The 25,991-nt window shown below is 43.8% G+C and overlaps 1 protein-coding gene across 6 annotated transcripts in view; it reads left to right on the top strand.

Annotated features, from left to right (window-relative positions):
• Positions 1–25,991, top strand: part of App (amyloid beta precursor protein) — a 216,812-nt gene that overhangs the window by 82,400 nt on the left and 108,421 nt on the right. For all 6 annotated transcript variants that reach the window (XM_087576826.1, XM_087576824.1, XM_087576823.1 and 3 more), the window contains exons 4-5: positions 8,596–8,708; positions 11,162–11,355. In XM_087576826.1, coding sequence (XP_087432952.1) covers positions 8,596–8,708; positions 11,162–11,355 — 307 coding nt within the window. The remainder of the gene's footprint in view (positions 1–8,595; positions 8,709–11,161; positions 11,356–25,991) is intronic.

Here is a 25,991-nt window from a genome sequence, read left to right as displayed (position 1 = left end):
TTTGCGTGTTCTCCCATAACCCCTCCCTGTCTGAACTTAGCTCGTTGGTCCTCTTTAAAATCCGATGTAAGGTGTGTTGTGCTCACTGTGGGCCGCCAGCCCCATGAGGCTGTGCAACATTGAAAGATAGCTAGTCCAGACGGCTTTGCAGGTATACAAGCATACCATGGATAGAAGGGCGAGTGATGGGAAAATACAGCATGCTTTAATAAATATTTTTGCAATGTTTGTTTCACATTGAAAAGACACAATATAGTATATACTGGGATAAATAAAATGTTACCAAAGTGAATTTAATATATATTAAATATGGAAAAATGCATTCTGCCTTTTAAAATGTGACTGAAACCACCACATATACAATCTACTTTTTATTTCGGTTGGACCTGGCTACTCTTGGTGTGGCCTTGCTTGACTGTACACCTCATTTCTTGTGTCCTCTATGAATGCTGCTCCAGGTTAGCATTTGTGGTACCACTGATACTGAGTATCCACTTAAAATTGCATCAGATCCTGCTAGGTTTTGATTTTTATTCTCATTATCCTTTGAATTTCCCTGGCCAGCAAACATTTCCTAGAATGTCCCCATTATTACAGACTGAGCATTCTTATAAAGTCTGACATCCTAAAAGTTTCATGACTGGGAACTGCCTAGACACCACGTCCTGCTGTAAATGGAAAATCCTGTACTGTAAAACATTGTTTCGCGTACAAAATTATGAAAGGTATTGCAGAGGGCCAGCATGGCCTCACCTGTAAGCCCAGTGTTCTGTAAGTGGGGACGGGAGGGAGGAGTGTTCAAGATATGGGAAAAACAAAAATGGAGTGAAATTACTGGTAGTTCATGTGTAAAAGGTATATATGGAATATTAGTGTTTTTTATATTTGAATCTCATTCATAAGATAATCTTGTGTATATGCAAATTCCTAAACCTGAAACTGAGACAAAGCTTTTTGAATAAGAAAAATGGAGTTTTTATACAGAGGTCACTAGATTTCCTCTCACTGTGTTGTCTACAAATGTAGAACCTTGTTTTTTTTTTTTTAAGGTGTATTTTATTTTTAATTGTGTGTGTGTGTGTGTGTGTGTGTGTGTGTGTGTGTGTGTGTGTGTGTGTGTTCTGACAAGCTGCTGTAGGGCCATCCTTTAATCTTCTCTGCAAATCTAAGAGTCAGTCATTTCTCCACACTCCTATTTCTTTTTATTGGAGAAGAATAGAAGAATCCAATATCTAGACTCTGCTACTGAAATGTCTGCTTCCTTGCTGATAGACCAACAAAATCCACTTGTCCCTCCTCTCTCTTACAGTATGGATTCTTGTAGGTATTTCCGTAGCTCTCCGTGCCTCTATTCGCCTCCATAGGAGCTCACCCTGTTGATCCAAACCTACTCTATCACCCACTGGACCATTCTACTTCCTACTCTTGTCTGTAAACTGTAACCCCACTGTGAGGCTCTGACTTCCACCCTCCTTCCTTTGTTTCCACCATTCATTTCAGAATACACTGATACCAGCCTCACAATTACAGCACAAATGGGAAGCTCTTTAATAACCCTAAAATTGTTAGCCATTGTTGGTCACTATATTTCGAAAGATATCCTTATTATTTCAAAACAAGTATTGTTACTAGAGAGGTACAGTTAGTCGGTTACTCTTGAATACTCACCTCACCATTCACGATCAAGAGTGTATCTGCCTGTGGTATGTACATGCGGCTGAACTCAGCTCATGTGAGTCTGAAAGATTTAAAGGAAACTCAGTGCTCGCTTCTTCGGCTTGTAGCTTACTTGAGCTATCCACTCAGTTTCTCCCGTGTGCCAAGTTGCTCTCTGAAGAAACCCACCTGCCAACCATTATTGTGATAGTTACCGCGGCGTGCACGGCCACTCTACCAGAACTGTGTCATTCACTCACGTGTTCTCAGGAACCCAGAAGTGACCCTCACCATGAAGCAAAACTCTGTCCCATGCCAAGCTGCTTGAGAAGCATTTTGGCCACTTCTTTAAAAAAAAACATTCTCTCTATACAAATGCCTCCCAGAGTGGTTTCCCAGCCGGTTGTTGGTGTGCTCAAGTTACAGGGGGTCGGCACATCTAAAGAGCTGAAACCAACCAACAAACAAAACCTGTCCAGGTGAATACGAGTAAGCATTTCTTCAGTCTGCAGCTATCATTTTGATATGCACATATGTAGTGCGAAGTAAAGCACACATACATCTGGAGAGGGTACCTGCATGTTTATGCATTTAGGGGGACAAATGAGAAACATCCGATTCTGCACGTCTTTGCCATCGGTGTGAATTGTCTTCTCGTGTGCACAGGAGGAAGAGACTTTGTTTCTCTTCTACTGGGTCCTTTCGATTTGACCTTCAGTCTTAAGTTGTCATCCTAGTCTGAGGCAGTGTCACTTTTCCCATGGATAATTTCGGCAGCCCCAACCTCATCAGCTTCCTCCCAACCTTGACCCCTATGATGCTAACAACAGGGAAACACACCTACCTGTCTTGCTGTGTCCCTCAAGAGTGCTGGTCAGATTTGTAGCTGAACACCACGACGTCTGCCCTCACCCACCCATGATCTCTTGCAAAGTACTCTTTTCTGAGAATTCTCCACCTCTTGTTTTTGTCTGAACTCATAGGCATATGTTTGCTAGGGACTTCTGTACCCTGTTGCTCTGTGACTGAAATGTCTTCTGTCAACCTAGGGTGTTTTCTCTTTTCTCGGTTTCTCCAACTTCATCAAGTGTCCTTAGTCACTCGCACTGCCCAGTTAAATTCTGCTACATCTTACCCCTAAGATTAGTCCCCACACCCGTCCCTCCACTTTTTCTCCATAATATTTCTTACCAGCTAACGGATTGTTCCTTAGTGTGACCCTCTTGAATGCTATCTTATTGCATCTTCTTGTCCCTTTCCTGGATTCTCAGCCCTGAGAGAAACAGAAACAACTTGCAACGAGTTGTGTCAGGGATGGACTGAAGTTCTTGGAAGAGGTGTTTGGCGATACCTGGGCCTCTCTTAAAAACCACTGACCACTGAGAGACTTGGAGGCTCAGTGCTGTCATCCGAGGCCTCTGCCTCACTCAACCAACTGGCACTCTTATCTATCAAAGTGACATTCAGTGACAACAGCACCTCTTCATCTGTGAGGACGCCATCAAATGGCAATAATAAACATGGATCTGTTGCCTGCAGTCGGTACATTAGTCTCCGTAAGTAAAAAAAACCTGTTGCTGGTTTTATTACTGTAGCTATTACTGGGATGGGATATGGTTAGCAGATAGTTACTGGGGGAAGGGTACTTACTAGCAAGGAAGGGAGCACGTTTGCCCCAGACAGTAGATTGAGCACTTTATGAAAATTAACTCATTTAATTATTCCAGTCTAACTGTTTTCTGCATGTGTGACCTGGCCGGGTTTCATGTTTTCTCTCTTGCTCCCTTTCCTCAGAGAACTAAAACTGTGACAACTGTAGATAACTCTTTTGCAAGGTTCTGAAGCCAATGGGAGAAGCTGCTTTTAATTCCTAAGGGCTGTTCCAGGGTGTTGCCCAGTCACTGAAACCCTCACCTCACCTTTCGGGTGAGGCCTTGTTGCCTTTCAGTTTCTCAGTGCCAGTTTCTCCTCTTTTAAAAGATCATCTCAACCTGCCTTTGAGACAGGGATGGGGGCGGAAATCCACCGGCCTTCACACCTTTTGCTCTGTTCATTCCTATGATCCTGGCCACATATTCTACCCTTGAGAATTCATAGAAGTGTGTGTGTGTATCCGTGAATATGCCTATGTGTGTGTCTGTCAGTGTGTGTGTATGACTTAATATGTCTGTGTCTGTCTGCATGTGTGTTTGTGTTTGTCTCTCTGTGTGTCTCTATGTATGTGTCTGTCTCTGTGTGTGTCTATGTATATGTGTCTGAGAGTATGTGTGTATATAAGTGTGTGTCTGTGTATGTGTGCATCTGTGAATATGTCAATGAGTGTGTATGACTCAATATGTGTCTGCATGTATGTCTGTGTGTGTCTGTGTGTGTCTCTCTGTGTGTGTCTCTATGTATGTGTCTGTCTCTGTGTATGTCTATGTGTCTGAGAGCATGTATGTGTGCCTGTGTATGCATGTGTGTGTGTGCGTGTGTGTGTGTGTGTGTATGTGTGTGTGTGTCCATGCACATGCACATATATAGAGGTCAGGGGATAACCTTGGCTGAAATTTCTCAGACACACCTTGTTTTTTGGGAAATAGGGCTTCTCATGATTGTGACTCTCCAAGTAGGCCTAGCTGGGAGCCAGCAAGCCCTGGGGGTTTTGGCCCCTAGCACTGGGACTATAATTACATGCTGTCCTATCCAGTTCTTTCCTCTCTAAGGGGATCTGGGGATCAAACCCCCATGCTCATGTTTGTAAGCCAAGCACTGCATCACCTGAGGTATCCATGCAGCTGGAAGTGGCTTTCTTCCTGTCTGAGATCTCAGTGCCTCAGAAAATCAACGAATAGAAGCTTTTCCTTTGAAATCACTTTGTTCAAAGACCATTCCGACCTCTCAAACATTCCCATTTCTGGTTCCCTCTAATTTTCCCATGTGGGGTCGTCTGGCGGGGTCTCCTCAGGCTTCTGATAGTGGATGTTTATACTCTTAATTAATACTGCCTCATTCCTGGAAGCGCATTCCTGCTTTTGAACACACAGTACCGGAGAGTCTACGTTTCCCCTGTTTAATATCCATTCATTCCCTCTCCTTTCTCAAAATCCTCTTGCGTAAGGGAACCTTACACAATAAAGCTCAGTTGGAAATATTCCCAACTCAACTCAACTGGAACAGCTAAGGCAGTGGGTAAAAATGAAGTCTGTTGGTGGGCGTCGCTTGGAGGGAGAGTCTCCATCCCTGGTAGCACTGGAAAGCTTCCCAGCAGGAGACCTCCCATCCTTGGCCCACTCTGCCTGGAACATGAAGATGAGGTTATTGGGTTTCATGGACCGTCTTCCTTGTGACTACAGAGCATAGGGCCTCCACAATCCCACTGTGTTCAAGCCACTGTCCAACACGTTCTAATTGATGCAGCAGACTGCATTTCAAGCCAGTTTATTTGGATTACTGGATAATTTTAGTCTAGTTCTTTTTTTTTCCTAAATTGCCAGAATGACCAGATCATAGCATTAAAGTATTTCACAGGCTTAGAATAAATCATTTTCTTTATAAAAGCCAAGGGAAATCGGCCATATAAACCATTGTGACTCGAGTTTAAATGAGACAAGATATCTCTCTTGAAGGATAGAGAGTAGGGACGCCTGGAATTTCAGCTCAGCTCTGCTGTCTGTTGGCCCTGTGAGCAAGCCACCCCCCTGGAGATCTTCCTGCCCATCTACACAATGAGGTAGGTAGTTCAGGTTAGACCCTTGTTCTCACAGACCTCCAGAGAGCCAGCAGCGGAGGCCTGCAGGTCCCTGTTGATTTCCACGTCTTTGTTTTCTTGCCAAGACGTCAGCCAAGTACACATTTCATCTACTTTAAAAACCCCCCTCTCCACTGAAATTTACATATGTGCTTTAAATGTGAAATTTTTTTCGCATAAAAACAGTTTGCATGGCTATCAATAAACATGCCCAATGTATATTGGAGAAGTTTTCTGTTTAGGGTAAATGTTGCCTCATTTCCTAGACAATATGTAGATGTGAATACAACTTCTCATTATGATTCTTTGTTTACTTTGAGCATTGGCTGCCTTCATCTGAATTCTGTTAAGAAATGCTTGCACTTTAAGCACAAGTCCACATAAACACGTTTCTTTCAAAAGCTAAAAGCACCCATCCTTATGTATGGGAACCCCAGGTTATACCTATCATAGTTTTTCTTGCAAATCAATAAACTTTAATTTACATATTGCTCTAAGTCTACATCAAAACATACAGATTTCCCATTAAACAAAACGATGTTCTAGCCTAGCCCCCCCTTTTTTTTAAATTAATTTCTAACAAAGTTCAAGCCACTCAATTCTTAAAAGAATTTTTATTGTTCATTTCCGTCTTTAATTGTATCTGCGGATGATTCTCAGTATGGCAATCTGCAGGTGAATGCAGACGTTCACAGTTGGTGGAAGGGCTGGATCACACAGGGGCAGGACATCCTTCTCCAGGGCTAGGAACGGAGCTCAACAGCAGTATGCCCTCCTCACTGCTGAGACATCTCCCCAGTCTCTCTCTCTCTCTCTCTCTCTCTCTCTCTCTCTCTCTCTCTCTCTCTCTCTCTCTCTCACTTTGGAAGAGATTTTTATAATTTAGCCTCTTAACCTTCTTGATGAGTAGCATTCTAAAATGCTTTCCCGACCCTCAGAGGAAGATAAGAAGTGCTGTCTGTTGCTGAATTCCACATGAATGGCACGGCACAATGAGCTTCCCTTTTGCCCTTTGTCCTGAGGCCTTTTGAAGTAGCTTGTATCAGTCCTTTGCTAAAGCAATTTCCTTGAGCCACCGGCAGTATCAGCAGCTTACAGTTAAGTAAAATATTTGCAAATTAAAAGTTCCAGTATCCCTTCAAAATAGAATGAACAGTTGTTAGAATGTAAGTCAGGATCCTTCAGCGACTGGCTCAGCGTTGTAATCTAGCCCTGAACAGATGAAAACAGATGGATCTGATTTCATTGCTTGGCACCAACTTTGCTATTTTGTACCCTGATGAACTCATTTAGGCCATGGTCCAGAACACGTCTTATATTTGCTTTTGATAGTCTCACAAATAAATTCAATATTAACAGACTTGGGTCAGCATTTAATCTATCCAATAATCACTTATGAAGCAGAAGAACATCACAGTTGCAAATATGGCTGACCGAGCTAACTAAGGAGGATGGCTACATTAAGGCTCATGGTCACTTTTGTCTTCCTGTACCCTTTTCCTGAAATACCTCAGTCACTGGGTATCTCCTGGCGGCCAGGATTGGTTACCTGACCTCTTCAGAGGTAGTAACCCTGAGTAGTTAATTCACCTGGGAAAGGTCTTTCCTCATCTGTTTAGCTCTGGAACGAGGTAACAGCCTCCTGAGGTACACGCTGCTGCCTTAGACAGGTTTCTTCGCAGAGGTTTCTCACTTGGGAAGTGGATTTGTAGGCGATGACATCATGGCTCTGTGCGGAGTGAGATGCATCAGGCAGTTGCCTTTTTTCCCCTTCTTTTGCACAGGCAGGAAGTTTTGAAGTGCTCTTTGCTGTCCCTTCCTCCCTTCCCTTCCTCCAGTGTAAGCATGCTTGCCAGAGCTGTGTCAGGGATGGGGAAGTATTACCGTGATGGTCAGTATTAATTGATAGAATCTAGAATCACCTGGGAGACTGGACTCTCAGCATGCCTGTGGTTGATTATCTTATGTTAACTAAGGTGGAACAACTCGCCCACTGTGGGTGGCACCATTCCCTGGCCGGAATCCTGTGCTGCATATCTGGTAAAGGGAAGCCTGTTGCATTCAACATTCTCTGCTTTCCTGGTTGTGAATGTAGCAGCTGTTTGAGGGACCGATTGTCTTTATTTCCCCGCCATGATGGACACTCTGTAAATCTTTGAACCATGAGTCAGAGTCAGCTCTTTCTCCCTTAGCTTGTGTTTGTCAGAGAATTTTATTTTTACAACAGGGACATCAGATGATAAAGGAGAAGCTGTTTGAACAATGTGAAACTTGTCTTCATGACCTACTCTGCTCATCCATTTAGACTAACTTTTCATGATATTTTTACCTGAAAATGATCCCTAGTGTACCCAGTCAGATCCATTCACTGTGTTGGCCCAGTACTCGCTTCATTCTACTACAGTATCAAACCTCTTCATTCTTCAACAGACATTCCTTGTCTAGTGTGTGTAGGTTTGTGCTAAAGCATAAGAATGCCCCAGTGAATAAAACCAAGAGAAATTAATTTCACAGCTTATATTATTTTCTGCTGTCAGTCTTTCAATGAACATGTAGGTATACATATACAAGAAGGGTGATATGTAACATTTCAAAGCCTGGAGCTCCAGTCATTCCTGGGAACTTTTCTCACAAGATGTAAAGTTCAAAGAAAACGAGATTCCATAATTTGGACGAATTACTCTCTCCCATGTGTTTTTACATAAACACATGAATAATACACGTTGTGTATGTATAGATTAGAGCTTAACATTTAAAAATGCTGTAGTCTCTGATAGTCTTTGAGCAGTTTAAATTTACAAGATGTAGAAACAGACTTCAATGTTGATAGTGTTCAAATCGAAACTATCCGTTTTTAAGTACGTTAATCCTTGAAGACAATGAATGTCAACGACTACTTGGCACAGCTTCTATATGGATGCAGAAACGGAAATTAATTTAAGGAGAGGTCACTGGGCATATGTAGAGAACGTACAATCTTTGAGGCTGTATGCGTAAGGAACTTATGGACCTAAGGTCTTGGTAGCAAGGGAGTCAGTTGTTTAAAGAGGCTGGCCCACCATTCTAAAGGTAGTGAAGTCTTTCTTTGTGGGGTTTTTCATGCATTGAAAGCTGAGTAAGTTTTCTGACCTCTGTCTAGCCTGTGTGTGTCCATGGTGAGATCAGCAGTCACACACGGAATGACACAGGGCGACCTTCCTCTCTTTCAGTTGGTGAGTTTGTAAGCGATGCCCTTCTCGTGCCCGACAAGTGCAAGTTTCTACACCAGGAGCGGATGGACGTTTGTGAGACCCATCTTCACTGGCATACTGTTGCCAAAGAGGTACCAACCTGTGCCCGCTTTCCTGCAGAGAGATCTCCTTGGGTGCACACAAAGACATGTTTAGAGGGATGTTGAAGGCAACAAGTTCCTTATGGGAGCTATGTACAAGTGACATGAGCAGATTAAAAACAAGAGTTTACTTTTTAGAGTAATTTTTTTTTGCAAGATCACTGAACAGAAAGTCCAATGAGCTCCCCTGTACCTTGTCTGTACACGTTTGTGCTTCTCGATCCATGAGCAGTTGAAATGATCAGCAATAGCTCTCATTTAGTCATGTGTTTGGGCTACATCTTACAGATGAACATAAGACTGCCATCTTTAATAGGTGTAGCCTTACAATGCACATCCTTTTCTATTTATTTTCTACTGTTGCTCTTGTCCAGTGTGGTTTGCATAATTTAACCAGCAACTGGCTAGTGCCTGGTAGAACAAGGAAGCCACACGTTCAATGCCACCTCTGAAGCCAAAGTCATTAAGTCACCCCCTTCCACTTTCCTTTCCACGGTGAGTGGGTGAGTGAATCTGTGGCAGCATGCTCAGCCCTATTCTAGCCGCTACTTTGAGCTGAGTCAGTGAAAGTAATAAAGACAATAGAATGCAGTGATTGTCACTGTGAATTACTTCCCTCGAAACTGCACTGTGCCTTTGATATAATGCTTTTGTTCTGTGTGTTATGGCAAGACGGTGGCACTGGTGTTCTAGAATTAGGGACCTTTATCCAGCTCAGGAGTTTACTAGCAGGATCAGTTCTGCACCCCTGTTTCTTCCTAGGAACACTTTTGCTTGTCCAGGCTGTACCACCTTCGCAGATAGCAGTCAGGAATCAACGCTCTGCTAAAACCCTCCAGTGAACAGGGCAGACTCCACCTGGCAACATTTCTTTTCTTTTTCTTTGTACCAAGGATTGAATCCATTGTCTCATGCATGCTGAGCTAGTATCATTCTCTGAGCAGTATCCTGGGCCCTGTTTCTAATTTGTATTTGGAGATAACAAAGTTGAGTCTGGCTAAGTGGCTCAAGTTGGTCTTGATATCACTCTCTAGTTCCATCAAGCCTTAAACCTGCCACAGCCTTCCAAGTAGTCAGAATTATAGATTTGTACCATTAGGCCTGGCTTCTCAGCAAATTAATTTAGTCAAAAATATCATGAATTAAAGGAGGAAAAAAGGGCTTGACATTATTTTTATATGTCATGAAAGAGTGTTTTTGATTCACTGTAAAACAAAACTTTCTTCGCCTAAAACTGATTCTGGAAGCTTAAAGAAGACCACATCATTTGAAGCCCAGCTTCCCAACTGATAACCTCACTTAGCATTTCCTCTGAGCTTGGAAAGGAGAACTGCTCTGCTACTAATAGACAGCAACTGCAGTTCCTGTGAGGTTAAAATGCTTCTATAATATTTTCACCGTTTCCCTAGGCATGTTTAACTATTAATTCTTTCTCTGTCACTGGGAGATAGTTTCTCAGTTTTCTCTTGGTGCCGATTTCTGCAAAATTAGCAGATCCCAGGCAATCAAAACGATACCGAAAAAGAAATCCTCCGGGCTGTGGAGGGCAGTTTCTTCCTTTCTGGGGCTGGGAATCTGACGTATGAGCCAAGAGACACCATTTCCAGAATAAGGTGCAACTAACCGCCTATAAAAAAATTTTTTTTTTGCTTTTGGGGCAGAGGAAAGAGGGGGTAGGCGGATGTAGGAGACTTAGCTCCTGATAAGCCATCACGGCCCACAGCATCAATTGTTCCTTGGTCTTTGTTCCTGTGTTTGGGCTTCTTGAACCTGTTTTCTTTTAACGTTGACTTTGTAAACATCATAATACATTTTTAAAAATCTTTCGAGCGGGGTTGGAGAGATAGCTCAGTGGTTAAGAACACTGACTGCTCTTCCAGAGGTCCTGAGTTCAAATCCCAGCAACCACATGGTGGCTCATAACCATCTGTAATGGGATCTGACGCCCTCTTCTGGTGTGTCTGAAGACAGCTAAAAGTGTACTTATATAAGTAAATTTAAAAAAAATTTTTTTTAAATCTTTAGAGGTAGAATTATTTTATTGTATATATTGTATATATTGCCTGCATATATGTATATGCAACAGGTGTGTGGCTGGTGCCCACATAGGCCACGAAGTCAGAATTGGGTATTGGATCCATAGATCAGGAGGTAGGGATGGTTGTGAACCATCTTGTCTGTTCTGAGGGTGGGTCAGGGGTCCACTGCAAGTGCCCTTTAACCACTCAGGCATCTCTCAACCCCACATATCAAGAAAACAGTGTTAGACAGAACACCAGGCAGCCCTTGCTGAAGACCAGGTTAGAAATGAGTTCAGACAGCAAGCCGCCCTTACCGTCTGGAGTAGACTGCAAATGTGTCTGTCTATCCATGCTGATTTGTCCCGGCTGTGGCTGCGGTTCTAGTGCCTCTGTGCCCTTGCTGACCCCTCCTTCCCTTTGTAGACATGCAGTGAGAAGAGCACTAACTTGCACGACTATGGCATGCTGCTGCCCTGTGGCATCGACAAGTTCCGAGGGGTCGAGTTCGTGTGCTGCCCGTTGGCGGAGGAGAGCGACAGCATCGATTCTGCGGACGCAGAGGAGGACGACTCCGATGTCTGGTGGGGTGGAGCGGACACAGACTATGCTGATGGCGGGTAAGGTGGCTTTTGAGTTCGGTCTCAGGCTGACCCATCTCATGTCTTACCCGGCCTCTGTGTTCTCTGAATGCATCTTCCGGTCTCACAGTGGAAAGAGCCCACTCATTCCAGTTATATTTGATAATACCGGATAAATCTACCCCTGAAGGGCTGCCATGATTCTTCTGTGCTACTTATTGTGTTACTGATGTACCTTCTGAAGTCATTTGACTGTCAAGAATACTGACCAAACTGCACTCACAGCCGCTCCTCAGTAGTTCTCCAGGAAGCTGGTAGATGTGGGCCGGGCCATCCCATTTTGCCCTGCCGTGTGGAATACTTGTAAACACTCTTTAGTGTTTACAAATACAAAGTTTTTGTGAAGGAAGGAAGACTTGGTTTGTGTCTGTATATTTATTTACTTTTGAAGATTTCTTCCTTCTCTGTCTTTGGTTTGGTTTTGGCAGGCCCCTCCCCTCAACCATTTTTGTCTTTGTGTAGTTGGCGACATTCATAAACGTTTTGCTGAAGTTCTTTAACTGTCTTCGGTTTCATGATTGCCTGCTGACATATTTTGTTTACCTCCTTTTCCTTGGCACCTTAACCCCTTCATTCATTATCTGACTCCTTTCTCTTGAGGACAAATATCCATTTTCAAGTCAAAAGGCCATGAAACCAGAATTTCTGAGTTAGACATATGGCCTGGTTCATCAACGAATTCAGGCTCTACCATCCCCACAATGTGAGGCTCATTCAGGCTTTCCTGCCAAGGTCCTCTCAGTTGCCCCCCACGGTTATCTAGCTCAAACAGAACACCAAATACAGATCACAAAACTTACTATCAGTAAGATGAGGCTTCATCTTCGTGGGCAAGTTTATCAGGGCGGGCGCGCGCGTGTGTGTGTGTGTGTGTGTGTGTGTGTGTGTGTGTGTGTGTGTGTGTGTGTGTTTTACAGTCTTTTATGTCCCCTTCTTTACCATTTACGTTCCTCCATCTATCTATTTTAGAGACAGGATAGAGGCTACATAGAGAGGATACACATAGCATACAGGCTACCCATAGACTTGGCTGGGCAGGACTTGCTATGTAGAATAGGCTGTCCCAGAACTCACAGAGCTCTAGCCGCCGCTGCCTCCTGAGAGTTAGAATTCAGGGCTTGCACTACTTACTACACCCAGGCAATTGTCTTGCTCCCCCGCCTCCCAAAATAATTACATTTGACTAGCTTGACGTAGAGCCAAGGAAACTGAAAATAGCTTTTCAGATACTTCTCAGTGATGTAAGTTCACAGTCTGTGTATAAGTCTCCAGGTCTCCTCTTTCCCAGGCAAGAAGTCTCAGGGAGGCAGAATTTGCTTCTGAAATTTCTGTCATCCAGTGAGTTAGGGGTTCCCCATAAGGGCTGGACATGCCACTCCCTGTACCTCTGTTCTGTGTGCCACATGTGGGACAGGAAAGAGTTAAACTTAATTATCTCTTTTTTTTTTCTTTTGTTTTTTTTTTTTTTTTTTTAGAAATGAGGTGGCCTAGTTCTCGATGCCCATTAGCCTTCCTTGGCCCTGTGCTGCCTCAGCCACATCTAGATTTCAGAGGCTTCTCAAACAAATTCTGTCCTTAGGTGTCTAACCACAGAGCCAATACAACCAGCATTCCTAAAGGAAAATCAAATTACTTAGCCTAGCCGTTGTCTTTTCTTTCCATAGACTGTGTCTGTGGGGTGTGTGTGTGTGTGTGTGTGTGTGTGTGTGTGTGTGTGTATGGTGTGTGTGTGTGTGTGTGTGTGTGTGTGTGTGTGTGTTTAAGTGGAAGTTACAGTTCAACATTGGGTGTCTTTCTCTCTCCCTCTCTCTCTCTCTCTGTGTGTGTGTGTGTGTGTGTGTGTGTGTGTGTGTGTGTGTGTGTTTAAGTGGAAGTTACAGTTCAACATTGGGTGTCTTTCTCTCTCTCTCTCTCTCTCTGTGTGTGTGTGTGTGTGTGTGTGTGTGTGTATGTGTGTGTGTGTGTGTGTGTGTGTGTGTGTGTGTTTAAGTGGAAGTTACAGTTCAACATTGGGTGTCTTTCTCTCTCTCTCTCTCTCTCTCTCTCTCTCTCTCTGTGTGTGTGTGTGTGTGTGTGTGTGTTTAAGTGGAAGTTACAGTTCAACATTGGGTGTCTTTCTCTCTCTCTCTCTCTCTCTCTCTCTCTCTCTCTCTGTGTGTGTGTGTGTGTGTGTGTGTATGTGTGTGTGTGTGTGTGTGTGTGTGTGTGTGTGTGTGTGTTTAAGTGGAAGCTATAGTTCAACATTGGGTGTCTTTCTCAGCTGTCCTCCACCTTAATTTTTAATACATAGATACTGGGGCTCAAAGTCAGGCTGTCATGATTATGTGGCAAACATTTTACCAAAGCCCTATCTCCCAGCCCCACCAGAGACTGTTAATTTTTTTTTTTTTGGTTCTTTTTTTTTCGGAGCTGGGGACCGAACCCAGGGCCTTGCGCTTCCTAGGCAAGCGCTCTACCACTGAGCTAAATCCCCAACCCCGAGACTGTTAAATTTTAAAATGATGTAATTTTTATCTTTTCGAGAGCCGCCGGCCTTTGCGAAGCTTCTTCTGCGTGTGTCTTGTAAAACCTCCATTTCATTGGGTCTAGTTTTCCACAGGTCTTAATCTTTTCATCCCACACTTGTTCTGGCTGGCAGATTCCATTGCCACCATCACTGACAACACCCAAAACCATTGGAAACCACCGAATCAGCCTGCGGCTCTTTCTCTCACTGCTGGAAATTGATCCGGGCAGATGGCTTTGCATTCTGACCCAAGTCTCTTGTTTATTCATCCTGTCACTGAGTAACTGAATCTTCTTGATACCATCTCTGGGTCTATAGCTTCTTTCTGTTCTCACTGTTACAAATTCCAAGCTATGAGACGTTTGTTCGTTTGAATGCACTGTGTTTGAATGTACTACACTATCTCCTAGAGAGGGGATATAGAATGTTATCTAAACCAGAGAGAATACTCAGACCTCAGCTGTCCCCTGCCTGGATCATATGGTCACCCTGTCATTATCATCAACTTGAAATGCAAGCTGGCTCCTCCCCTAATTATCTTCCTTTGTATGCTCCCACCTCAGACCTCCCTTAGAGACAGCGCACTCTTAGTGTTTCCTGTCATTACTCTGATCGTACATCCGAAACCCTCACCAGGTCTTGCTGCGTTCCACAGTCATCTTCACAGCAGCAACTTGCAGTCCGTCAACCTTGCCTTTCTTTCCTCCTGATCAACACATAACCATTCGCATACACCCCCACACGTCCTAGACTTGTGGATACACTCGCATTTCCTAAACATATTTTGGTCAGTTCTCCATCCCAGGAAAGACTTAATTTCTTCCTGTAATTACTTCTGAACTTCCTAAGTTATCACGTTGTGTAACTGTACCATTTCTTAGGCACATTGTAACATCAGCTGAAACCTTAATGTTTCTGGATTCTCTTAATTACTGTCCCCATTTGAGGACAGATCGTCTTCTACATAGCTGTCAATCCAAACCAACCCCATTCGCCTTGGTCCCTAACATCATCTTTCTTCATTGCTGGATCTATGACCCTTTGATAGTTAACCACTGCATATTTCTATAGCAAGGTACCTGGCATTTGGTGGACACTCAGTACATGTTAATTAAGCAGAGTTGTAAATCTCTTCTGCTACCTAAATATCTCCTATCCCCCCCCTCCTCCTCCTCCTCCTCCTACTCTTCTTCCTCCTCTTCTTCCTCCTCCTCCTCTTCCTCCTCCTCCTCTTCCTCCTCCTCCTCCTCCTCCTCTTCTTCCTCCTCCTCCTCTTCTTCCTCCTCCTCCTCTTCTTCCTCCTCCTCCTCTTCCTCCTCCTCCTCCTCTTCCTCCTCCTCCTCTTCCTCCTCCTCCTCTTCTTCCTCCTCTTCTTCCTCCTCTTCCTCCTCCTCTTCTTCCTCCTCCTCTTCCTCCTCCTCTTCTTCCTCCTCCTCCTCTTCCTCCTCCTCTTCTTCCTCCTCCTCCTCTTCTTCCTCCTCCTCTTCCTCCTCCTCCTCCTCTTCCTCCTCTTCTTCCTCCTCCTCTTCCTCCTCCTCTTCTTCCTCCTCTTCCTCCTCCTCCTCTTCCTCCTCCTCCTCTTCTTCCTCCTCCTCCTCTTCCTCCTCCTCCTCTTCCTCCTCTTCTTCCTCCTCTTCTTCCTCCTCCTCTTCCTCCTCCTCCTCTTCCTCCTCTTCTTCCTCCTCTTCTTCCTCCTCCTCTTCCTCCTCCTCTTCTTCCTCCTCCTCCTTCTAGCCCCTTACTCCAGTCTTTGTCTTTATTGTTTTCTGCCTGGATTCCTGATTCCTCCCAGTCCCTCCATTTCTCTTTCCGTCTCACTGACTCCACCTCCTTTACCTATAAACCTGCTCTTTCTTGAATCATCTTTCTTTGGTACTCCTTTAAAACCTGGTGTTTTGGGAACACAGCAATGGAAGTGGCCATCTCATACTGTACCACCCAACAACTGTTCCATTTTGGGTTACTGGTGTTTGGAATGATGATGACCTACTTCTTGGTGTGTTGAAATAAGAAAATAGGAAAACTAAGGTCAAGACCTATCATGCATTTTAGATGTACCATTCTCCATTACAGTGGACTTGTACGATAACTACAAAGTAAAATGAGGTTTTTCTCAGTTTTTTTTTCTCCAAGAAAGAGTAAAAGTCAGGCATACTATTTCTTCTTACAGTTAGTCAGACTGCTCAGAAAGAAACCCAGGAGCTAAAATGTGGCCAGCGGTGGGGTTTCAAGGGTTAACAGCCTGTCCCTTCCTGAGAGTCTGCCACTTGGCGTGTGGAAACACCTGGCATCATTGTATACACATTAGGTGCTCAACAAATATTTGAGTAGAATTGGAGTGGCCTTGGCATCAAATACAAACTACACAGACAAAGTCATCATAGCCAAAGGACAGCATGTATACATAAACTGATTGGTACAAAAAAAAAAAAAAACAATTGAGGGACATCATTCGGGTAGGCAATAATTTCAAGAAATTGCATCAGAAATCTCTGAAGCTAGAAATTGTGCTGAAGAAGTGCTGAGACCAAGGGAAACTTAATCCTCTCTTAATGACATTTACTGTACAGCCTACTCGAATACCTTATTCAAAAAGTGTGATAATAGTAGAGTTATAAATAAAGACAAGATTGCTTTTCTAGGCCCTTGGGTGAAAGTCAGTTTGTGTTTGCTTGGTTTTGTGTTTTCGACAGAACCAACCATTGTAATTAAGGCCCTGTGCTTGGGGGTGGGGGACTTTACCACAGAAGCCCGACCTTTGACTCTTTTGTTATCATTTGTTTTTAATTTCCTTCTGTGACAGAGTCTCCCTCTTCAGTACAGGTAAGTCTTCAGCTTTCTGTACACTTACATCAGCTTCCCGATTAGCCGGGATCACGGTGCTGTGCAACCACACTGGCTCTTCGACTTAGAGCGTAGACTAACTTTTTCCTTTGAATCAGTAAGTCCCTATTGTTTCTGTCAACTTAGAGTGCTTAAAAGTGAAAACAAGCAAACAAACAAACACGAAACCTGCAGGTTAAAAAAAAAAAGTTCCAGTAAATTACAAATCATGTTCACAAGACTACCAGCTGTTGGCAAGCATGCTGAGATTTGAGAAACAGACTTCAGTTAAGAGCAGTATTTCCCAACGGGGAATGATTTTCACTCAAGCAGCATCTGGGAATGTCTGCAGGCATTTTGAGTTGTCACAGTGTGGGTAAGAATGAAAGAGAAGTGTCATGTCATCAAGGGGGCTATAGAGGACAGAACTGCTAAACACTCCACAACTTAAAGGACAGCCCTGCGACATTGTAGATGGTACTGGAGTTTGGAAACCCCATTTTGAATGCTGGAAAGATGTTCAAAAGCCAAGAGTATTTGTTGCTCTTGCAGAGGACCTGGGTTTGGTTCTTAGCACCCACATGGTGGGGAGCAACCATCCGTAATTCTACTTCCAGGGGAATCTGCCATCCTCATCTGGCCTCCGTGGGCGCTGCATGCACTCATTGTGCACACATACATGCAGGCTAAACATTGTACACGTAGAATAAGAATATATAAATCTAAATTAAAACCAGGTTTTTTTTTCAAGTGTCAGGTTTCATACCTAAAGACCCAGCACTTGAGAGACAAAAAGTAGGAGCTCTCTCTGGGAGTTCAAGGTCAGCCTGGGTCACATAGCTTGTTCCAGGCCAGCCACAACTGCATAATAAGACTCTGTCCAAAAAAAAAAAAAAAAAAGCAAAAACAAAAACAAAACAAAACAAAATGAAACAAAAAAACCTCTATTTGAAGGTTTGCTTAGCATTTAGCTTTTAGGGAAATTACTCTCCAGTCAAGGATCAGTTTCTATTTCTTCATGGATAGAGAAGCAGATATCTACCCGTCTTAAGAGTCTTCCTCTAAACAACAGGGTTTTTTTGTCTCTCCTTCCTCCTTCCCTGCCTCCCTCTTTTCTCCCTCCTCCCTCTTTTCTCCCTCCTCCCTCTGTTTCCCCTCCCTCCCCCTTTCTCTCTTCCTGCCTCCCTACCTCCCTTCCTTCCATCCATCTAGCCATCAAAATAAACCTTTCTAACCTCAGCTGTGGCCTTAAAATGCTGTCTATCATCAAGATGTGCTTAAGTGCAATGAACTTTTATGGACACTTCTCATTTGTAACAAATTATTTTATGACATCTAACTGTGATGTCATTTTTTACTACAGTAAAATGCCATTATACTTTTTAGGGGCGGGGAGGGGATGCTGTAGTTTAAGACATTCAGTGCACTTCAAAAGCATGGGAGAATCTCTTAATGTCCACTGCATTCAATTTGGATTTTTTTTAAGCTGTTAGATTAGCGGCAAATTATTATGGTTTGATCTGATTGTTAAGTTTTATCAGTTTGGTCCATATAGACTTAGTTATAGCTGAAGCAAAGTGTCAGACCAAAAGCACTACCATCATGTATTTTCCATTCAGAGTTGTAATGTTTATTCCTTCAGTTATGTTTCTTATGGTTCTTCTGCCTTTACCCGACTTTGAGGTGTTGCACCAGAGGTCAATGAAGAGCATAGACTTCAATGAACTCTTAACCAGTCCTGGTGGCAGGACTGGACGCTCACACTAAGGCTGGGTTTGTAAGTAGCACTGTGCTAGACATAGTGAATGAAGAGTCACTTTCATTATTGTCTCTGTACACCAAGAATATCTTGGGCAGTAGCAGCCACACGGCTTTATAGAGAGTCCCGTTCACAAATACATGGTTTGGGGTTTGTGAAAACTTGCCGTCCAGTCAAGCAGTAAATTTCCCCACTTCTGTCTTCAGAGAGGGGGGGGGTACGTTTTATTTGGCCATCTATCTTCTCCTTGCGGAGTTGAAGTTCTTAGAATAGTCTTGTTCAGTTTCTGCCTTGTGGTTTAAGAAAACGCTACTCAATGCTCTCGGGAGAAGAAAACACTAAGGATGTTAGACGGACACCAAGTGAGTCACACAAATGATAAACTAAGGCCTGGAGTCTTTGCCAGTGGACGAGTCAAGTCTGAATGGAACTGATGAAGCAGCCTATGGCTTTGAGAAGTGTCCGTCACAGTGCCATCCTGGCAGCTTCCAGAGCTGGGCCGGGCTGTCTGCCTCTTGTCTGAATAAAGGAACTAACTAATTTGAAAATGATGAATAGGAGAATCGCAGAGACTTATACTTTCCCCTTGAGGACACTGGCTGCCACTACCAAGGTCTTATTAGAAATGCTATTTCTCTATGTAATAAACTTGGACCGAATATACATCCAGAAGAAAAACAAATCACGTTAACAGCCTTTACCAGATTCCAGCCATGAAGCCAAGCCAATGGGATTTGTTTTGGTTTTGGAGCAGGTGACAGCAGAGAGGAGAGTGTCCTTCCTGCACAGGACTTGGCTACTGGTATCTGAGGTGCATCGGGCAGGGCGCTGAGCTTATTGGCACGCGGTGCCCAGTAATAGGAAATCATCAGATGACACATACCACACTCTTGTAAATGTTATTTGAAGGTCTCGGTTATTCTGTGATGGTGATTTTAGGATGGTGAACCATGGTCAGATAGTAAGACAAGAGAAAGAAAATAAAGATCCTAGTACCCAGAAGAGCTAATTTCCCGTCGAAGCTGGGATCGAGATAATGTCATCTTTAAAGTAAACATCCCTTGTTTGTATGGAATCTATCACTGTCTCGTGTAAAAGTCACTTTTACAAATTTAAGTTACATATTAAGTTGTTATGCCAAAAGATATGTCTCTTACTAGAACTGCATGGCATGAATTGGTGCCAGTTGCTTTCTGTAAGAAACTCAGCAGAATCTGAAAGCACGCGTTGCTGTAGAAGGAAGTCAGTCATTGGGCAAGTTTGAAACCATATCCTTTTACTTCCCGCACTCATGAAATAACATTTCCAGGGAGCCAGTGAAGTGAATTGCGAAACTGAAAATGGGGGACATGCCCAATTAATTAGTTGAAGCCAGGACTTGAGCGTGTCCAAGAGTGAGGAAAGAGAAGTCCTGTTAGCAAAGAGCATGGTCTGCTTTTGCGACAGATGACTCTTAGACAGAGCCTCTCAACAGGTCAAATCACAGAGCACAAGAGACCATGGGGTGTTCAGCCATAAACGATATCTCTGTCACGCTCCTGTGGCTCAGGGATCATCACAGAAAGTGTTAGAGCGAAAGGTTGCAGAAGGGCTACTTCAAGAAAGGGTTCTTTTGCACATCATAGGCCCACTGCGCATGTGAACCCGTAGCAGCTCTGACTACATGCAGAAGATCTGTGTAAGAGCAAGCCAGTCAAACTCCAATGAGGGGGCTGGAAGGGCTCAGGAAGCCCTACTTCTAGTTGAAGAGCTGTTGGCAATGATTGCCTTTACAGAGAGGTTATGTCAGTTTTCTTCAGGGCTGCAGGCAAGGGTAGGTTGCCCATGTACCAGGGGTTGGCCCTATGCCTAGGCACATACCAGCAGCCCTGTACCAACTAGACTGCCTGGTTAATACATTAATAAGTAACGAGTACATGAAGTTATGAGGTAACTGTAGAGAGAAGAGACGTAAGAGGAGGCAACGGGGTAAGATGGGGTGAATTTCATCAAGACATTGTAAACGTGGATGAAAATCTCAAAGAATAATTTAAGATGTGCATCTTTTAAAAATCCATGCTTTAACCCTAGTCTATCTGGTGGAGCCTGTTTCCTCTGACAGGGGAAAGGTTAGATAAATTGTATCACAGTGCTTTTGGTCTACTGACTAATGTACACATTTATAATGTGTGGACTGGATCTAGAAGAGAGGGGCTGATCTGTAGGCCACCTCACCCCAACCCTATTTCATGCTATCAAATAGAAAAGCACTCTGCAGGGCTTGGAACCCAGTGGTCTACCTCTGCTGGATAATCATGGCCAATACAATGTGTTCTGTTTTCAGCCGACTCTTTTAAGACCTTGTCACTGTGATAACTGATACAGATAGAGGAGAGCATCTTAGGCCTTTTGTTTTAGATGAGGCTGAGAACATCTTCAAGTAGCTATTGGTAGCAAGCGAGTAATGAGACTCCTTTTTTATAGGCCTACTCTATCCCTTAAATATGCAAGAATTACTTTAAAGAGGCAAAAAAAAAAAAAAAAACCCCTAGAATACGTGATTCCCTATGACTGGAAATTGTCTATTAAATTAGTTGTGGTTGACTTCGGTTCTCTTGGATATTTTAAATAGAAACTTAATGGCTGGTTAAACTTCCAATTTCCACATCTGAAAACCTTCCCCTTTAGATCTCAGTTATATAATTCAAAAATACAGAAGAATTGCAAGTGAGAGAAGATTAAGTGTTTAATCTCCTGCCCCCCAGAATGTGCTGTTCATTCGCTTCCTATTGTAGAGCCTTCGATTGTCATGTTAATCGGCCTTCAGCAGAATGTTATAGACAGTGTGGTTAGAGCTGGAGCTGAGGAGCTGTACAGATATCAGCAGTAGTGACGAAATACTTTGGCTTTATGGAAATGTGTGTCCAAGGTATTCCTGGGAAAGCAGCACCTCGTTCAACCGTAGAGTACTCAGATGCTAAGTCCAATGACATAGCATGGCACTATCCCCGAAGGACTCATCCAATACTCGTGCAAGTCCTGAAACTCCCTTAGCAGCCCAGGAGTTAGAGCGTCAGCAACAGAGGGGCCTTCTAACTCCCTTCGGTTTGACAGAATTGTTCCCACGAATGCGCATTGGGAATTGATCATGTAAGTATTTTAGATACACATTTGTGACACATCCATGGTTTGATCTCCACATTGAATGGTTTTTTTTTTTTTTTTTTTTTTTTTTTTTTTTTTTTTTTTTGCTCTGCCATCAACACAAGTGACAGGCTTTTCCTTGGATCCCCTTGGTTTTACTGTCAGGTACGAGTACATGCACAGACAGGCCCAGGCATGTGAGCATTGGTAGCAGACCACATAAAGCTCTAAAGATCCTCGGAATCTTTTATTTCCTCTTCCTATGTGACTCGCCTTCTCCAGACTGTCTGCTCTTGCTGTGCACTCTTCCATCAAAGCATTGACCCGGTCTTTTGTTTATTCCTTTATAGGTATCTGATCATCAGTGTTTGTTTTATATTGTCTGTTACATTTGTGTTCCCTGGCCAGTACTTTAGGTTACTATTGTATTTTCCTTTCTATCCCGTTCTCACTTCTTGTCTTTGAGTCTGAATATTAGTTGAGGCAAATAGTTCAAGGCTTACTTCTACATCCCAGGAGACTGCAGTATTTCACAAATAAATGAATTCCAGTGCATACAGGTGTTGCCGTTGGCTGCCCTCCCCACAGTCCGGTTCTGTGACATCTGTTCTATCTTTAGAAACACTCCCTAAAGTTACATTTTGGAACCCAGGATTCTGCACTGTTACTTCCACAGACACTGCCAGGTTTACTTCTGTTCATCCTATCCAATACGATCTTAGTCCAAAGTACCTTATAAGACAACCAAAACTGGTACTCTCCTAATTAATGTTTTATCGTTAACTTTCTCCTATGCAGGCATCCTCCCCATACAACTTGAAAGCTTACAGCCTCTATAGAGCAGCGTCAGTGTAGAACATGTGCATATATAACCCTGACGTAGAACTCTCCAATATGCTTTGGTGGCTTTCCAACACATTAAAAATCTGATGTGCAGGGAGAATGCAGGGAAGCCTTGCTTGAAGCAATGTAGGTGATGAAGGTGGATACAGTTAGAGAGCTTGTTTCTGTGCCAGGCCCTCATGTAATCTATGTGCGCGCGCGCGCGTGTGTGTGTGTGTGTGTGTGTGTGTGTGTGTGTGTGTGTGTGTGTGTTTCCTGTTGTATATATGCAGGTGAATAGGTATACATGTGCATATGTATGTGCAACCCAGAAAACAATCTTGGCTATTGTTCCTCAAGTGCTGTCTGCCTTGATTTTAGAGACAGGCTTCCACTGGCATATAGCTCACCGAACAAGCCAGGCTGGCTAAGCAGTGAGCTCCATAGATATTTTTGATCCCAGCCTCCCCATTCTGGGATTATAAATGTGGGCCACCATTCCCAGCCATAAATATGTAAGCATTACATTTATGTGCTGGGATTTGAGAGGGGGAAGCTCCCTGTTCCCCCACCCCCACCCCCATTTCCCCAGGCATATTAAGTCCCTGTGGGACTAGGCAAAGGTGTCCATTTAGGGGCAGGAGATCTACAGGCAAGCAACAGGCTCAGGTTCAGCCCCTGCTCCAGTTGTTTGGGGGACTCCCATGAAGACCAACCTGCTCATCTGCTACATACGTGTGGGGAGTGGGAGAGGGCTAGGTCCAGCCCATGCTCACTTTGTAGTTGGTGATTCAATCTCTGGGAGCTCTCGAGGGTCCAGGTTAGTTGGCTGTTTGTCTTCCTGAGGAGTTCCTGTCCTCTTTGGGTCCCTCAATCCTTCTCCCAACTCTTCCCTAAGATTCCCGGAGCTCCATTTACTGTTCGGCTTTGGGTCTCTGCATCTCTTTCCATTAACTGCTGGGTGGAGTCTCTCAGAGAATTGTTACACTAGGCTCCTGTCTGCAAGCATATTGGAGTATCTATCGTTAGTGTCAGGGATTGGTTCTTGCCCATGGGATGGGTCTCAATTTGGGATAGTCATTGGTTGGCCATTCCCTCTGTCTCTGCTGCATCTTTGTCCTGAACGTATTGTAGGCAGGACACATGCTAGGTCAAAGGTTTTATGCGTGGGCTGCTGTCCTTATCCCTCCACTGGGAGTCCTATCTGGCTACAGAAGTGGCCACTTCAGGATCCATATTCCCCACTCCTGGGAATCTCAGCTAGAGTTGTCCTCGTAGACCCTCTGGGGCCTTTCCCTCTCCCAGGTCTCTGGCACTTCCTGGAGATCGCCCCTGCCCCCAGCTGATCTCCCTTCTCTCTCCCCTATCCTCCCTACATATGACCCACCCTACTCCCCTCCCACAGGAACAGACAGATCTCCCTGCCTGAAATCCTCCTCTCCTGGCAGGCTCATGGACAGTGTTTTTCTCTCTTGGACATCAGCTCTTTGTTTCACAGGAATGAAACGAATCACCCTTTTCAGAAGAGCATTCTTCCCTATCTCAGCCTTGGCGTCCCGTCTGTGTGTCCTGACACTGACCTCATGATTTAGCATTTTGTTTGCCCTATGCCTTTTTTCTCCTCCAGTGAAATGTGCAACTAGAGGAGGGGGAAATCTTACTATCCGTGTCCCTTTGGGGACCTCACATCTGGCCCGAGTTCTAGTGCATGGTATCTACCAGTTTTCTCTCATCGTGCCCATTGTCTACGGTTTTGGCTTCCACCATCTGAAAATATTAGCTAGAAATATCTAAAAATAAGATTCATCAACTTTTCAGCTGCGTGCAGCTTTGAGTAGCATGGTGACATTTTACGCCATCTGCTTCATTCTGCTCAGGACACGAACCACCCCTGTCTCAGCAGATCCACAGTGTATGGGATCTGCTGTCAGTAGTTGTCTCCATTACTCAGTTGAAAGTCACAGTATTATAATGCTTGCAGACTTTTTGAAAGTAGTTTGCTTAATAACGGTTGTAAAGGACAAATGTGGTGCTGACAGCTTTTGTATCTATTTATTTGTTTGTTTATTCACTGTCAAGAGAAGTCGTAAAGTATCATCTTACATCTTCACAAAAAGTACTGTACAATAGCATACTGTGAAAGGGGGACCATATTCACATAACTTCAATTATGGGGTATTGTTCTAATTGCTTTATTGTAGTCATTAATTTCTTACTATGTCTTGTTTCTAAAAGTAAATTTTATGATAGGTATGTGTGTGCAGGGGATAAAATCTATAACATGGAGGGAATTCAGTGCTCTCTACAGTTCCAGGCATCTTCTGGGGCTCCTTGGGATGTCTCTTCACATATAATGCTGTTTAAAACATTCCCAATTAATACATTGGGACATTGATTCTTGAATAAAACCTATAAGGCATCTCAAAGTCTTTCTCATAGATCTCCAGATTGGCAATAGTCTTGAAATACATCCGTGGCGTGATCAGGGACAGAAGTTAAGAGCTGTCCACAATTACAATTAGTTTCTCTGTCTACTCCAGGTGATTAATGTAAATGGGCCATGTTAGCAATGCCCAAAGTGGATGACCATCTGGCCCATTATCTGTGGTCTTTCAGGAACTGTAGCTCGCTCTCTCTCTCTCTCTCTCTCTCTCTCTCTCTCTCTCTCTCTCTCTCTCTCTCTCTCTCTCCAGTGCTATTTATTTAAGAGTCATAAGAAGGTGATTTCAGAGCTGGAGAGATGGCTCAGTGGTTAAGAGCGCTGCCTGCTCTTCCAGAGGTCCTAAGTTCAATTCCCAGCAACCACATGGTGGCTCACAGCTATCTGTAACTCTATCTCTAGGGAATATTACACCCTCACACAGATATAACTTCAGGGAAAACACCAACGAGCATGAAATAAATAAAGATAAATGATTTAAAATTTTTTAAAGGGTGATTTCAAACAGACCATATTCATGGCCCCAATTTCTGATCCTTCATTTCTATCTGTCTGTTGGGCTCTTTTCCAACAGTGTCTGTCAGCATGTCAAATCCATCATGATCAAAGCCGAATCCATTAACTTCTGCTCCTTGCCACCACCAGTTCTTCCTGCTCTATCCTGTTGCCATTGGTAACCATCCTACCCATTTCTCCATCTTGAAGCATCAGATTCATCTTCCCACTAACAGTGCCCCCCATCCAGATGGTCCCCAGTTCTGTTATTCCCTGAAACCCCTCACAGTCTCTCAGCCCGATTGGCTGTGCTTTCCTGAGCCTTCTCTACACAGCGCTGCCACTTTGTCACCTGCCTGACCCCCATGCCGCTCCTAGCGGAAGAATGACAGTGTGTGACTGTTCTTCCACCCTTTGACTTAAAAGCTTGTTTATTACAGGCTGGGTTCTTGTGGGTAAAGATCCAGACTCTTCAGTGGCCTGCCTTCTGTTTTCTGTTAAGACCCACTCCTTCTCTGCAGCCTGCTGAGCTTGGCCCTTTGTAGTCCCCATCCCCATGTGTTCTTTGTAGCTTCCTACTCATTTATTGTTTCCCAGTTATCATATTTTGATTTTCTTCTTAAGTCTGCCTTTCCTAGATCTTGTCT

This window comes from Rattus norvegicus, chromosome 11, assembly GCF_021556685.1.
Source record: "Rattus norvegicus strain SHRSP/BbbUtx chromosome 11, alternate assembly SHRSP_T2T, whole genome shotgun sequence".
Classification (NCBI taxonomy): domain Eukaryota; kingdom Metazoa; phylum Chordata; class Mammalia; order Rodentia; family Muridae; genus Rattus; species Rattus norvegicus.
The sequence above is the reverse complement of the archived record's forward strand: the minus strand, read 5'-3'. Positions and strand labels throughout refer to the sequence as shown.